This window comes from Astyanax mexicanus, chromosome 12 (genome assembly GCF_023375975.1).
Source record: "Astyanax mexicanus isolate ESR-SI-001 chromosome 12, AstMex3_surface, whole genome shotgun sequence".
NCBI lineage: Eukaryota > Metazoa > Chordata > Actinopteri > Characiformes > Acestrorhamphidae > Astyanax > Astyanax mexicanus.
The window spans coordinates 9,719,289-9,735,525 of NC_064419.1; the positions used below are offsets into that span (position 1 = coordinate 9,719,289).

Here is a 16,237-nt window from a genome sequence, read left to right on the forward strand (position 1 = left end):
CATATACGTGATTGGACGTTTTATAGTTTATTATTATTTTTAACTGCTATTTACAGTGTATATTTTTTTTTTTACAAGCAAGCATGTTGTTTAATGCTCCCAGTAAAAACTAATTGAATCATCATGAAAATATATTAAAGAATGTTGGTTGGAGCATGCGCAGTGTAAAGAGGCACACATCAACTGGTAGGAAAACTCGACAGAACACCGGCTATCAGTAATCCCCCAAACAGGCTCCAGAGAGGGGGTGCTTTTCTTGGTGGGGGTCCTAAATTTAGCACCACACCGCAGTGTTTGTTTAAAGAAATGTTGCATTACCGACATTATCTTGTTCCATGCTTGGGCATAATGCTCACATTGCTGCGCACACCGCGCTTGACTCCAAGTGAACCATGCTCTGGCCCACTTTTTTCAAGCGGCCAAGGGCATGGCACCAGTTGCCTAGTGTGGGTTAGAGTTGCGCGATGCACCAAACGTTCAATGCTTTTTCAATACTATGTTGACACAAGTGATTCAGTTCTTTAGCGTTCATTGCTTTCAATTCTGTATACAACCCAATTATTAGCTTCAAAGGAGTCAAATTAATATGCGCAACTTCAAAAGAAAACAAAATTTAGGATTTGCAAAATTAGGATAAACCTAGTACTCGGAACAAATGAATCAATTCGCAAGTATTTATTTGACTCGGTTGAGCGCCATGCACACGCAAGCCAGCAGCGAGAGAGCATCGGCGCGAGAGCAGCAGCATGCATAGAATAGCAACAGCCAAGATAAAATACATCCTCTCTTATCCGCGACTTGTGTTTCCTTATATCGCTAATGAAGACGGGAACCCGTTAAGATACACTCTGAAGCTTTACTAAGATTTACTAGCGACTGCTAATCCAACTGTTTAAGCGGCAGGGATAAGCTAGCCAATCGTCTTGCTGTGTGCAACCGAACAGCAGGGGGCGCCCAACCTGTGGTGGCTTCACTTTTGAGAGATGATGCTGAAATCTGAAACGGCAGTTAGACTGAAAGTATGACATGCCTTGCATAAATGACTTTATGTTTTGACAATTTTATTGTTGTGTTTTTTTTTCTTCTAAATATTATATCATTTTGGTATCGAGAATCTCTCTCTCACACACACACAAACACAAACACACCAAGAAATTGTTACAATTGTCTTTAATGAACATATACCCCTTGCAATTGGTAACCAACAAACTACATAAACTACATCAATGTACACGCCTGGAGCAGAACATAAAACATGGCTAACATACTTCAGCAGTTGTGTAGACAGACTCTCTCACGTCCCAAGTCTCTCCAAATCTTTCACTCACCAATAAGGAGGAGGGGCAGCTCTGCAGAAGTGGACGGTTACAGAAGGAATGTAGGTAAGAACAGCAGTTCTTAGTTCAGCTTCTACTCGGATAACTAGCACTAACTGTAACATACTCATACTGTGTCGTTACGTATATATATATAACTATCTTTTTAAGAGCAGTAAAATCAACTTTCCTCAATCGCTCATGTCTATCTTCTGATAAAATATGATATAATATAAGTGAGACAGTATACACACAGACCAAACTGATATTCAGGAGCGAGAGGGAGGGGGTGGAGTAATGGACTGGAAGACGACAGGCATAACAGACACACGTCTCTAAATGTCTTGAGAATCTCCAAGAACCCACTTTTGGTTTACAGAACCAACAACAAAACAACATAGTCAGCAGACGTTAACCCAACACTCCATTCTCTATTCTTACGCTTCATGCATGCAGCACACACGAGGTTAGCAGACCTTGCGTTTAAACGTGCTGAAGAGCAAAACTCACTCAGCGTAACACACTTTTTTTTCACACTTCCAATCGTTCTTTTCCTTTTCTCCTATCCTGATTGGCTGATCAGGATATCACTGGAGAAAGCGATTCGACCCGTCCAGAGATTCATCCAAAGTGATTCATCAAGATACCCAAGATAACCAGACTGGGTTTAACAATAAAACCCAACTTCAGTCCATTGAGATAAGCTGATAGCTCTTGCTGCGGATGCCAGATATAATATTATTACGATGCATGATTTTTTTTTTTCCATATTAATCCTGATATGACTGAACGTAACTAGATGGCTTTTTTAATAGCATTTTCACAATGATGTTAGAGTATCTGGAGGTAGTCAGTACATGGATACAGCGTGTGTATCAAAATGTGCACAGCAACACATGCACGCCTGCAGCTTCATATGATTCAGTAATATAGAGGCGTGCAAACGAGCGCGCACACACACACACACACACACACAGATCTGCATGATGGTGGTGGGTGTGGACAGTGGCTATTTTTAAGGCTCAGCAAAAGACTACTACAGGGGAGGAGTCTAGAAGATTCTCCAGTGGCTGCAGCTGTTTTACGTTTCTGGTTCAGATTCACCAAAGGCTTTAGTACATGTTAAAAATGCACATTTCCTATTTTTTTTTATTTATTCATGTACTAATGCAGCTTCAGCATATCAGCTCCAAAAAAGTATATGTATATGTGTGTCTAAATATATAAATTATGCTGTTTCTTTTAAACTATACAGAACAGACATGCAGAAGTGCAGTGAAATCTACAAGACAGGACTATAAGAGAGAGAGAAGAGAAGGCTGGAAACAGTAGGCAGGTGACATGGAGAGGAACCACTGAGTAATAATATACAGTATAAGACAGGACAGAGCAAGGAAGTCTGGGAAGTGGAGTTCTGCAAGCTCTGAGTCGGCGAAGGAAGCGGACAGCATGCAGAATATCGGAATCTGCAGTGAAAGAAAGAAGAAAAGAGGAAGGGATGTACAAAAAGAACAGGAAACGATTAGACTAGACAAGATAAGCAAGATCAAATACAACTGACAAATAAGCTGACAACAGACATTTGTAAATGTATTATTATTGTATGTTGTACACCTTATATTAAATGTATATATGTTTTCTTCCAGATTTATTGTTTAGGCTTAGCCATGTATAGGATTATATATTACAGACTACACCTGTGTTTTGAATGTGTTTCAGGTTTGTATAATCTGGGTTTTATCAGGAAAAATTCTATACAAGCAAAGCAAAAAACACAGTTTTCTTTTCATCAAAGTCTTGAAAAGCTGTTTATCATTTAACACTATCTCCTACTGATTTAAATAAATACATAAATAATACATTTTTTTTTATCATAGTCTTGAAAAGCTGTTTATCATTTAACACTATCTCCTACTGATTTAAATAAATACATAAATAATACATTTCTTTTTTTATCATAGTCTTGAAAAGCTGTTTATCATTTAACACTATCTCCTACTGATTTAAATAAATACATAAAAAATACATTTCTTTTCATCATAGTCTTGAAAAGCTGTTTATCATTTAACACTATCTCCTACTGATTTAAATAAATACATAAAAATACATTTATTTTTTTATCATAGTCTTGAAAAGCTGTTTATCATTTAACACTATCTCCTACTGATTTAAATAAATACATAAATAATACATTTTTTTATCATAGTCTTGAAAAGCTGTTTATCATTTAACACTATCTCCTACTGATTTAAATAAATACATAAATAATACATTTATTTTCATCATAGTCTTGAAAAGCTGTTTATCATTTAACACTATCTCCTACTGATTTAAATAAATACATAAATAATACATTTCTTTTCATCATAGTCTTGAAAAGCTGTTTATCATTTAACGCTATATTCTACTGATTTAAATAAATACATAAAAAATACATTTCTTTTCATCATAGTCTTGAAAAGCTGTTTATCATTTAACACTATATTCTACTGATTTAAATAAATACATAAAAAATACATTTCTTTTCATCATAGTCTTGAAAAGCTGTTTATCATTTAACACTATATCCTACTGATTTAAATAAATACATAAAAAATACATTTATTTTCATCATAGTCTTGAAAAGCTGTTTATCATTTAATACTATCTCCTACTGATTTAAATAAATACATAAATAATACATTTCTTTTTTTATCATAGTCTTGAAAAGCTGTTTATCATTTAATACTATCTCCTACTGATTTAAATAAATACATAAAAAATACATTTCTTTTTTTATCATAGTCTTGAAAAGCTGTTTATCATTTAACACTATATCCTACTGATTTAAATAAATACATAAAAAATACATTTCTTTTTTTATCATAGTCTTGAAAAGCTGTTTATCATTTAACACTATATCCTACTGATTTAAATAAATACATAAATAATACATTTTTTATCATAGTCTTGAAAAGCTGTTTATCATTTAACACTATCTCCTACTGATTTAAATAAATACATAAATAATACATAATAAAAATCTGTAAAGGCTGGTTCCAGGCAAGTTTTGCATTCTTCTGGCATCATGTGTTATTTTTAGTTTTTAAACAGATTTAGACTCTAAATCTGTTGAGAACTTTGTCCTTTTTCCAGTTCCTACATTAGTACAGGGGTGAAGCACTCACCCCTAAGCACAGTGGCCATGCAACATCATTTTAATGAACACATTTATTGATAATTGAGTGGAAATTGAGTTGAAATCTATGAACTGTGTTTTGTGTGTGTGTATATGTACAACATTGTACATTATTGTGTTTACCAGTATAAGGTGATTAACTGGCTGCAGTCTCCGGCTGCATGATGTAGTGTCTGGATGGATCCTCCACCATACTTCCACAGTGTACATCGCTCCTACAGCAACACAATATCAAACTGAGCATACCACCAACAGAACTTAGTGAAAATATTAAGTAAAATAAACATGTTTAGCAACAAGTAATACCTGTTGTCATTAATGTCTGTGCTGTTCCCTGATGATAAAACAGAAAATAAATGTTAGTGGCTGTGCACACCAAGAGATATAAAGGTTCTTACAGGTACACACACACACACACACACACACACTGTTCTGGCAGTCACACTAACCGTTCTCAACATCCAGTGGGTAGGAGCTCAGAATGTCTATGGATCTCACAGTGCTGTAGCCAACTCTGCAAAACACAAGAGCAATGATGTTAATAAAAGGAGAGAAGAGAAAAGCAAAGCTTAGATAAGAAAAGATTAAATTTGAGGAGAGAAGCGAAAAGAAAAGAAGAAAGATGAAAAGTAAAGAGTAGAAAAAAGACAAATGAAAAAAGATCAAATAAGTAAGAACTAAAATAAGTGGAGAAGAGAAGAGATGGAATATAAGAAGTAAAGTAATAAGAAGAAAGGAGAAAAGTAGTGCGAAGAGAAAAGAACAAATATGAGAAGTAATAAAAAGAAAGGAGATGAAAAAAAATAGAACAAGGAGAAGAGAAGAAAAGACAAAACATGACAAGAGAATAGCAGAGCTGAGAAATTAAGAGATACTACAACTAAGAGAAGATAAGAAAGAAAATATGAGATGAAAGCAGAAGAGAATCATAGAGTGAATAAATAAAAAAGAAAAAATATAAGAAGGAGAAAAAAAGAGTTGAAAGAAGAGACGAGAGGGGGTTCCGGTGACGTCATCCACCTGAATGGCAGCCTAAGATCTCGGCTCCTCCGAAAAACTAGCATTTCGCCCCTTTAAATCAGCTAAAACAATTGCAAGTTCATATTACTAAGTGGGGCAAGAATGGGGAAAAGGGACGTGAACAAAAAAAGCACTACAGAGGAGTCGACAAACGAGGAAAATGCAGAAAACAGCTCCGCACAAGCACAAGGTAACGAAGCTAATGCTAATCCTCAAGAGAGTTCTGGAGGAGATACGGGACTTTCGCAAAGATGCGAAGCAGCAGTTATCTGATATCAAGTCGGAGCTTAACAATATCAACCATAAAATAGCTCAGGCAGAGACACGGATTGAAAAGACGGAGAGTCGCGTACAAAATGTCGAACAAGTTCTGGACAAACTGATAAAAGTAGTGACCCAGCAAGAGAGCAAACTGCTCGATCAGGAAGGCAGGTCTCGGCGAGAGAATCTGAGGATATATAATGTCGCAGAAGGAGAGGAGGGATTGTCTATGGTGGAGTTTATCGAGACTTTACTACGGCAAACGCTGGAGCTACCCACGAGCACCCAGCTGGAGATTGAGAGAGCACACCGCTCCCTCGCTCCGAGACCCTCCGGGAGCAACGAGGATAATCCGCGGTCAATAATAATCAAATTTCTCCGCTACAAAACCAAGGAAGAAATCCTTCGCAAGGCATGGGGCCAGAAAAGAGTGCTTTGGAAAGGGAGACCAATATACTTTGACCAGGACTATCCTCCAGCAGTATGGAACTGCGAGTATTTTACAAGGACGGGACACAACTATATCACACAGTGGAGGAAGCGACTAAAGATATGAAGGACAGAGGATTCCCTGTCAACGTGACTACACCAAGAGAGAGCCTGACCGAGCAGCTCTCCCGCTCTGCGCGGGCAACAATGGGAGAACTGAGAAAGCAGAGGCAGGTGGAGGAGCGAGAGAGCAATATCCGAGAGAGGTTACGAACCTTCAGAAGGCAGACTTCACCTACTTTGGGCGAGTAAATACGAGTCCATTGACTTGGAAAATGCGGACAAGCTAAAATACAGCGCACAAATATGTATATATGACGCTGTCCTGTCATTGCCATGCATAAGATACTGCATTTCCTACGTACAGTAAGCCATTATATTGCTTTCTGATATAATATAATTTCTGATATAATTTCCCCTACTAATATCGTAACAAATACATGGGAGGAATACATGGGAGTTAATGGACAGTTTTTTTTCTCTTTTTGTTGGGACTGCTTCGGTGGGGGCCCTCTACACACAGATGGTAGAGGCCTTCCCCCACGGCTGGATGTTTTTTCCAGCCCCATATAGGGTCTATTATTTGAGATCCCAGCCTTGGAACCAGACTCAAGTTCACGTTCGAGTTTCAATGTTATTGGTTTTCTTTTTGTTTTTTTATTCAGGGCGTGGATCAACCAAGTTCTATATCTGTGAGTATAATTGGCCACCAGTCTGTAAACACATATGGCTAGTAATAAGGTAAAGATTATTTCTTTCAATGTAAATGGGCTGCTAAACCCTATTAAACGGAAGAAAATTATATCTAAAATGAAGAAAGAACAAGCCCATGTAGTGTACCTACAAGAAACTCACTTAAATGATAAGGAACATGAAAAATTAAGGGGGATGGGCTTTACTCATTTATTTTTCTCCTCATATAAATCTGGACATAGGAGAGGAGTTGCTATTCTTGTCTCAAGTAAGTTACATTTTGAGAAAAAAATGGAAATGGGGGATAAAGAGGGCAGATTTATTTTAGTACAGGGAAAAGTAGAGGGACAACCAGTCACCTTACTAAATATTTATGCACCACCAGGAAGTGACTTTAGTTTCTTCCAGAAGGAATTTTAATATGTGGAGGAGACTTAAATACACACCTACAACCTAAGTTGGATTCTTCTAGTGGAAAAACCAATGAACCAAAGACACTACATAAGAAAATAAACACTCTTTTTAAGGAGGTTGGTTTAATAGACGTATGGAGAGAACTATTTCCGAACAGACGGGATTATACTTATTATTCTGCTCCTCATTCCCATTACACAAGGATAGACTATTTTATAACATTTGCAACAGACAAAGATAATATACACTCCTGTGGAATTGGAACAATAGACCTAAGTGACCATGCGCCTATATATCTGTACGTTGACCTTGGTACTCGGCAAAAGACTACAATTTGGAGACTAAATTCAAGTTTACATAAGGACCCTTGCTTTAAGGAACAAATTAAAACAGAAATTACAAACTATTTGGAATTTAATGATAACGGGGAGGTTTCCCCGCCTATATTATGGGATACCCTAAAGGCAGTTCTACGGGGTAAAATTATAGCAACAACAACTTATAAGAAAAAAATAAAGAACCAGAGAATGGAGGAGTTGCAAAGGAAACTGAAGGAATTAGAAAAAAAACACAAGTCACGCGGGGCACAAAACATATTTGAGGAAATTAGGAACATTAGATATGAAATTAATAGCTTGACTACACAAGAAATTAAAACAAAACTAAAATTTCTAAAACAGAGATATTATGAAAGCGGGTCTAAATCAATGAAAATATTGGCTTGGAAATTGAAAAAAAAGATAGAAAATACAGTACATAAAATTAAGGATCCAAGAACGAAGAAAATAAAACACAAGCTAACTGAAATTCAAGATGCCTTTGAAACATTTTATAAAGCGCTATATTCAAAAATTCCAGGTGGAAGTGTGACCCAGATCGATGCTTTTTTGAACTCATTGGAGTTACCTACTTTAAATGATGAACAAAACGAAGTGCTTATTAACGACATAACTGAAGACGAACTAAATGCGGCAATCAGTAAACTCAAATTAAACAAATCACCAGGACTGGATGGTTTCACAGCGGAATGGTACAAGGAATTCCGTAAAGAACTGATTCCGGTTATGCTTCCTACACTGAACTGGGTTTTGAAAGAGGCACAAACACCACCTAGCTGGAAGGAAGCAGTAATTTCAGCTATATTAAAGGAAGGCAAGGATAATACAGAGTGTGGGTCATACAGACCAATATCTGTTCTAAATGGAGATTATAGACTCTTTACTTCTATTATGGCTAAACGACTAGAGGAGTTTCTACCCAGATTAATTCATAATGATCAGACTGGCTTTGTAAAACAACGCCAAACACAAGACAATATACGAAGATCCCTACATGTCATAGATCATATACAAAAAAACAACATAAAAGCAATAGTGAGGAGTGTTGATGCTGAAAAGGCATTCGATTCAGTTAACTGGATTTTTCTTTATAGAGTTCTACACAGATTTGGCCTACACGAAACAATTATTACAACTATACAGGCCCTATATAATAACCCAGTAGCCAGGATTAAGATCAACGGACATTTATCAAATAGCTTTACAATAGAAAGGGGTTCTAGACAGGGATGTGCATGGTCACCCCAGTTGTTTGCTCTATACTTGGAGCCACTGGCCCAATTCATTAGACAAAAGGAGGACATTATTGGAATTACAATTAAAGGGGTAGAACATAAACTAGCTTGCTATGCCGATGATATCCTCGTATACCTAGCACAGCCAACACATTCTTTACCCCACCTGATGCGGTCGTTTGAACTATATGGTCAACTTTCAGGATATAAAATTAATGTAAGCAAAACCCACCAGAAACAATTACAAATAGGTACCCTCTGACATGGCACACAGAATCTCTGAAATATCTAGGGATTACAATACCAAAAGATCTTGCAAAATTATCAGAATATAATTATCAGCCTATTAATGAAAGAATTAAAGAGGATATCACAAGATGGAATCTAATTCCTTTTTTTAGTTTTAGTTCAAGGATTGAATCCATTAAAATGAATGTACTACCGAGATTATTATATTTATTCCAAACCTTACCTATAGAAATTAACCAAAACCAATTTGATGAATGGGATAAAATGATATCGAGATATTTTTGGCAAGGAAAAAGACCTAGGGTTCGCCTTAAAACCTTACAACTAATTAAAGAAAAAGGGGGCTGGGGTCTACCCTCTCTGAGAGATTATTACCTTGCAGCACAAATGAGGGCTGTTATATATTGGTGCAACCCAATATATAATGCACACTGGAAGAATATTGAAGAAAAAGTCATCTCCATCCCCATACAGACAATCCTAGCAGATGACAAACTACAAGACTATATAAATACCATTGATAATCCATGGGTGAAATGGACCCTTAAAGTGTGGAAAATGATTATAAAAGAATATAAATTAGAAGGAGACATTGCAATTCTTAAATGGTGTGCATATGATTCTAACTTTACGCCAAATAAACTGGACTCCAGATTTAAGGACTGGACAACCAAGGGAATAACAGCACTGTGTACAATCCTGGAAGAAGGAGCACTACCTAGTTTTGAAAAGTTAAAAAAAAAATATTTGTTAGAAAAACAAGATTTTTATCGATACTTACAGATGCGAAACTTTATTACAGTTTTTCCCAAATGTTTAAACGCATTTCTATAAAATTGGCTCAATTTCTCAAATCTCTAAACACAAACTGCAAATTATTAACTGCTTTGTTAAAACTCCACAAATCTCCAGCAAAACTGATTCCTTCCACCAAAACACCTCACACAGCTATTTTATGCTTATCTCTTACAGAGCATCAAATAAACACTGACAAGATAAATTCAAAGCACTGTTATCAGAAGTATTTGGTTATGTTTTTGACTTCATGAGGCCTCTATTGGTTTGAGAAATGGGGAATATGGTGGAAGGTGCAGCACAACAAACTGTGGATTTAGAGAACCAATCACTGACCAGAGCTGCCCAGTGGAAACTTACATTATCCCAGATGGCAACATAGGAGGGCTGTATCAGTCACATGAGGCCTCTTTTATACTCTGACAAATGATTGAAACGTTCTGCTAATTAAGTTTACATAGCTACAACTTGTGTGAGACTACTTGGTAATTAGAGTTTTGTATTTGAAGCTCAGTGATTCTTAGGTGACCAAGGTGTTCTAAATGATGAAATTTGTGTTTAGCGATTTGCAAAGCTGTGATTTAGAATGATATTTGAGTGAGAACATATAAAATTGTGTTTAGAGTTTAGCAGTTTGGAGTCACAATGTCGACACATGAGCTTCATGTTTTTGGATTTGTGTGCATAGTTCCACATTTTTTGTGTAAACATTTGGGAAAAACTGTAAAACAAAGGCACAAAATATAACTGAGTTGAGTGCAGGTCTAATTGGATTTGTTCAGGAAAGAATATAATGCAGATACCGGTGGCAGAATTATTTCGTGTCTGTATGGAGCCCTATCAGATTTAAAACCACATTCAACTCTATATGTTAAAACTAAATGGGAGAGGGAAGGAGGGATAACTATATCAGATGAAGAATGGAAAACAATATGGAGATATCAATGGAAGTGCACTAGGTCCCTGTATTGGAGAGAGTTTGGTTGGAAAAACCTGATAAGATATTTTGTTACTCCCTCTCAGAAGGCCCATTATGATAATAACCCCCCAGTGTGCTGGAGGAACTGTGGAAATTTAAATGCTACCCATTACCATATATTCTGGGACTGCCCCGGTATTAAGGACTACTGGAAGAGGATACATGAATCCCTACAAGAGATACTTGAATGTGAAATTTCCTTAGAAAGTAAGACTTTATATTTTGGGCTCATACCCCAAAAGTGGGAGAAAAGGGATAAATATCTAATGAACATATTGCTGGTGGCTGCCAAGAAAACTCTTACTAGGAAGTGGCTATCACAGGAGTGTCCTACTATAAATGCATGGATGGATATTATAATGGATATATATGAAATGGAGAAGATAACTGCTTTTGTTAATCTTACAGTGAGACAATTCCTCTCAGACTGGAAAAAATGGGTCGAATATGTCACACCCCTTAGGCCTGATTTCATATTCACAAACTAACTATATCTCTGTACAGATAAGATCACCCCCTGTATGTATATAGTTTTGATATTGTGGGCACTATTCTTTTTATTATATTTAGGGAAAAAAAAAAAGTTTTAAGTATGGGGACTTACAGAAATGTTTGACCACTGTCTGTTTTTGATGTATGTGTATGCGTACATACACACACAAAGATTTAAATGTCCCATAATGACATGTATGATTCTGTATGACAATAAAAACATAATTAAAAAAAAAAAGAAAGAAGAGACGAGCAAAAAAAAGCACAGAAGAGATAAGAAGAGCAAAAAAGAGCAGAGAAAAGCAGAACTAAAAGAAGAGTTGAGAGATGAAGAAAAGAGCTGTGAGGAAACAAGAAGAGCTGAGACGAGAAGAGCTGTGAGAAGAAGAGAAGAGTTGTGAGGAGAAGAAAAGAGAAGAGAAGAGATAAGAAGAGCTGTGAGGAGAAGAGAAGAGTTGTGAAGAGAAGAAAAGAGAAGAGATAAGAAGAGTTGTGAGGAGAAGAGAAGAGCTGTCAAGAGAAGAAAAGTGAAGAGTTGTGAGGAGAAGAAAAGAGAAGAGAAGAGATAAGAAGAGCTGTGAGGAGAAGAGAAGAGTTGTGAGGAGAAGAAAAGAGAAGAGAAGAGATAAGAAGAGCTGTGAGGAGAAGAGAAGAGTTGTGAAGAGAAGAAAAGAGAAGAGATAAGAAGAGTTGTGAGGAGAAGAGAAGAGCTGTCAAGAGAAGAAAAGTGAAGAGTTGTGAAGAGAAGAGTTGTGAGGAGAAGAGAAGAGTTGTGTGAAGAAGAGAAGAGCTGTGTGGAGAAGAGTTGTGAGCAGAAAAGAAGAGTTGTGTGAAGAAGAGAAGAGCTGTAAGCAGAAGAGAAGAGTTGTGTGAAGAAAAGAAGAGCTGTGAGCAGAAGAGAAGTGTTGTGTGAAGAAGAGAAGAGCTGTGAGCAGAAGAGAAGTGTTGTGTGAAGAAGAGAAGAGCTGTGAGCAGAAGAGAAGTGTTGTGTGGAGAAGAGAAGAGCTGTGAGGTAAAGAGAAGAATGGTAAAGAGAAGAGAAGAGAACAGCTGTGAGGTAAAGAGAAGAATGGTAAAGAGAAGAGAAGAGCTGTGAGGAGAAGAGAAGAGAAGAAAAAAGAAGAGCTGTGAGGAGAAGAGAAGGTAAGAGAAGAGAAGTGCTGTGAGAAGAAGAGAAGAGAAGAGCTGTGAGAAGAAGAGAAGAGAAGAGAAAAGAAGAGCTGTGAGGAGAAGAGAAGGTAAGAGAAGAGAAGAGCTGTGAGAAGAAGAGAAGAGAAGAGAAAAGAAGAGCTGTGAGGAGAAGAGAAGAGAAGAGCTGTGAGGAGAAGGTAAGAGAAGAAGAGAAGAGAAGAAGGTAAGAGAAGAGAAGAGCTGTGAGAAGAAGAGAAGAGAAGAGAAAAGAAGAGCTGTGAGGAGAAGGTAAGAGAAGAGTAATCACGTGTTGGTTTTCTGGTGAACGGGTTTCTCCTCTCTCTGGAAGAGGACGTTACTGTAGGATGTGACGGGCTCGCTGGCTCTCACGGATACGGAGGTGGTGGGTGATGTGGCGGCTGCGTAGTGACCAGGCCTCACTGGCTTTGCTGAGAGAAAACAAAATACATAAAACATGAACCTCCACAACTTTCAAGAGAAAGCTAAGAAACAGACCCATCAACTGCAATCCACTGAGCTGCTGTACCAATCTGAGCTGTGTGTGGACGGCGCATGGAGTTGCTGACGCGCATGGCGCCCCGGATTCGCTCCACCTCCTGCTGGTAGCGGCGGCGGTCATTCATGGCACCTTGTTTAGCGTCCTTCAGTGCTGTCTCCAGCGCCCGAACGCGCTCAGCCGTAGAGCGAAGACGCTTCTCCAGCTTCGGAAGCTCACAGCGCAGATCTGCATTATCACGTACCAGCTAAAAGGAGATAAGAGAAAAGAGAAGTGCTTAATTTATAACCTCCTGAAATTCAATTAATTCATGCAGAACTAAAAATTATTGAACATTTTTGCATTGTGGGAATATATATATTTATTTGGTACCCAAAATAATCATGTCAAAATTAAATTCCACTCCACTTAAATTCCTCTCTCCAGCTACTGCACTATGAAACTTTGGTAAAACATGTACAAGACCAAATGTATATGAACTGCATGATGCAGAAGTCATGTATCTTTGAAACCTCGCAATATTATTCTACTGCCTCAGTTTACATTTTTTTTCACTTGCAATTAAGGCTAAGTATTGGCAAGATGGATGGATGGATGGATGGATGGATGGATGGATGGATGGATGGATGGATGGATGGATGGATGGATGGATGGATGGATGGATGGATGGATGGATGGATGGATGGATGGATGGATGGATGGATGGATGGATGGATGGATGGATGGATGGATGGATGGATGGATGGATGGATGGATGGATGGATGGATGGATGGATGGATGGATGGATGGATGGATGGATGGATGGATGGATGGATGGATGGATGGATGGATGGATGGATGGATGGATGGATGGATAGATAGATAGATAGATAGATAGATAGATAGATAGATAGATAGATAGATAGATAGATAGATAGATAGATAGATAGATAGATGGATAGATGGATGGATGGATGGATGGATGGATGGATAGATAGATAGATAGATAGATAGATAGATAGATAGATAGATAGATACTTTATTGATCCCTGACATCCAGCTGCAGGTATGTATAGTACACAAAGTTACAAAAAGATAAAATATAATGATACATATAAATACAACAAAAAAAAAAAATGAAAAGTATAAAAGTACAGTCTTTAGTGTGTGTGTGATGTAAAATGGAGGTAGTGCAGTTGAACACAATAGACAGTGAACACCAGTTGATGTGAAAAAAGTGAGGATAACTGATGTCAGCCATACAGAAAGTGCAAATACACAGTTATATAATAATTTAAATTTAGCTGTGCAAAAGATACGTAAACAGTAGATGAATGAACTAGTGAATGAACTACTAGTGCAAAATGGGGTAGAACTATAAAACTTGGCAATGATACAGGAGTTACGACTCAATATATTGCATCATTTTGCAATACTGTAACCAAGGAGATAGAAAAACTCTTATAAAAAATCATATATATAAAATCTGAATAAATAAAAATTGTCCTTTTTTTTTCAATCAGTTCAGTAAGATCTAACGACAAAGTACAACACTGCTATTTAGTGGGTGGGGTTTAAAGACACCACAAAATGAATCACTGGTCTGCCACCAATCTTTACATATAAACTAATATAACAGTACTTACAAACAAAATATTAGAATACTTTGATCTAGCGATGCATTTTCTGTATTTCTCAGTTTGTAAACTGCCTTTCTTTACTGCAGAGGAGGAAATTTATTTACTCTCCGCCTCTTTTTTTTCTTACACAAGTGTTCAGCAACGTACCTGTTTGTGAACTTTTGTAAGCTGGTCCAGGTTGTTTTCAAGAAAGGAAATCTTCTGTTTCTGGGTGTTAGACCCCCCACTATCATCAGGTCCAATTTCTGAACTCTGGACAAAAAGCAGGTTTAAAAAGAAGGAAAAAATGTATTAACCCATATTAAATGTATTGTTTTATACAGTAAAGTACAGTTAATTCAGTGTTTTATCATTATTTAAAAAAATTCTGCATGGCAGATTAATACTACAGTCATCCAAACTATGAAGAAAAATACATGAAATTATTTAGTAAATAAAAAAGAGGTTAAACAAACCAGAACATGTTTCAGCTAATTTTAGTTTCTAGCACTTCTTGCTTAGATGAAATACTTTAAGAAATGAAGGTCAGTCAATCACAAATCCAAATTCAGTCCCAAGACCATCAGAAACGTTATGATGAAACTGGCACTCATCAGGACCTCTCTAGGAGAGGAACAGCAAGAGTTCCAGCCTGAGAAACCACAAGTTAACAGCTCCCCAGATAAGAGTTCCTAAATGCTTTACTGAGTATTTTGGTTTGTTTTTAAGTTACTACATAACTTAAAACTTTTAAGTTAGTACATGATTCCTTATGTGTTCCTTCATATTCATTTCATGGATCACTTCAGCGTTAATTTACAATGTAGGAACATAAATAAATAAATAATTTAAAACATTGAATAAAAAAAGGTGTGTCCAAACTGCTACTGTACTCACCACCTGTACATACTGTATGTCACAGATAACATGCAAAAATACAAATTCTGTACCTTTCACACCTTCAATATTGCTTTTATTAGCGTGCGTTTTCTGCAGAGACATCAGGTGCTTACTTTTTTAACTCGAGTCGTGAGGTCTTGAACGAACAGCTTGCGCAGGTTGTGGAGGGTCTGGAGCTCACGGGCCTATCAGCAAACAGCCAGACAGAGATGAGAGAGTGTGAGAGAGGTAGTATGATGTGAGAGAGAGAGAATATAATAATATGTGTTTCCTGGAGATGCTTTTTTGGCAACTACTACTACAACACTGCTACTATGTCCACTTTATGTCCAAATGTTTGTGAATACTTCTTCTAATGAATTATTATTATTATTTACACTACTAGCAATAGTAGTAGTATTGTTGTATGTGTATATATGTATATACATATAGGTGTGTGTGTGTGTATATATATATATATATATATATATATATATATATATATATATATATATATATATATATATATACACACATGTGTGCATACAGGGGTTGGACAATGAAACTGAAACTCCTGGTTTTAGACCACAATAATTTATTGTGGTGACGGACAGTTCTGGTGGAAACAGGAGAGTTGAGGTGCACATTGAAT

General features: G+C 36.9%; 1 protein-coding gene across 2 annotated transcripts in view; it reads right to left on the minus strand.

Moving 5' to 3' along the window:
• Positions 1-1,155: 1,155 nt before the first annotated feature.
• The window catches only part of kif5aa (kinesin family member 5A, a), a 53,545-nt gene continuing 38,463 nt past the window's right edge, over positions 1,156-16,237 (minus strand). For both annotated transcript variants that reach the window (XM_049485781.1, XM_049485780.1), the window contains exons 23-30: positions 15,720-15,791; positions 14,875-14,979; positions 13,138-13,354; positions 12,898-13,039; positions 4,944-5,008; positions 4,801-4,828; positions 4,618-4,709; positions 1,156-2,782 (exon numbers count right to left, since the gene is read on the minus strand). In XM_049485781.1, coding sequence (XP_049341738.1) covers positions 4,631-4,709; positions 4,801-4,828; positions 4,944-5,008; positions 12,898-13,039; positions 13,138-13,354; positions 14,875-14,979; positions 15,720-15,791 — 708 coding nt within the window. In that variant the 3' untranslated portion in view covers positions 1,156-2,782; positions 4,618-4,630. The remainder of the gene's footprint in view (positions 2,783-4,617; positions 4,710-4,800; positions 4,829-4,943; positions 5,009-12,897; positions 13,040-13,137; positions 13,355-14,874; positions 14,980-15,719; positions 15,792-16,237) is intronic.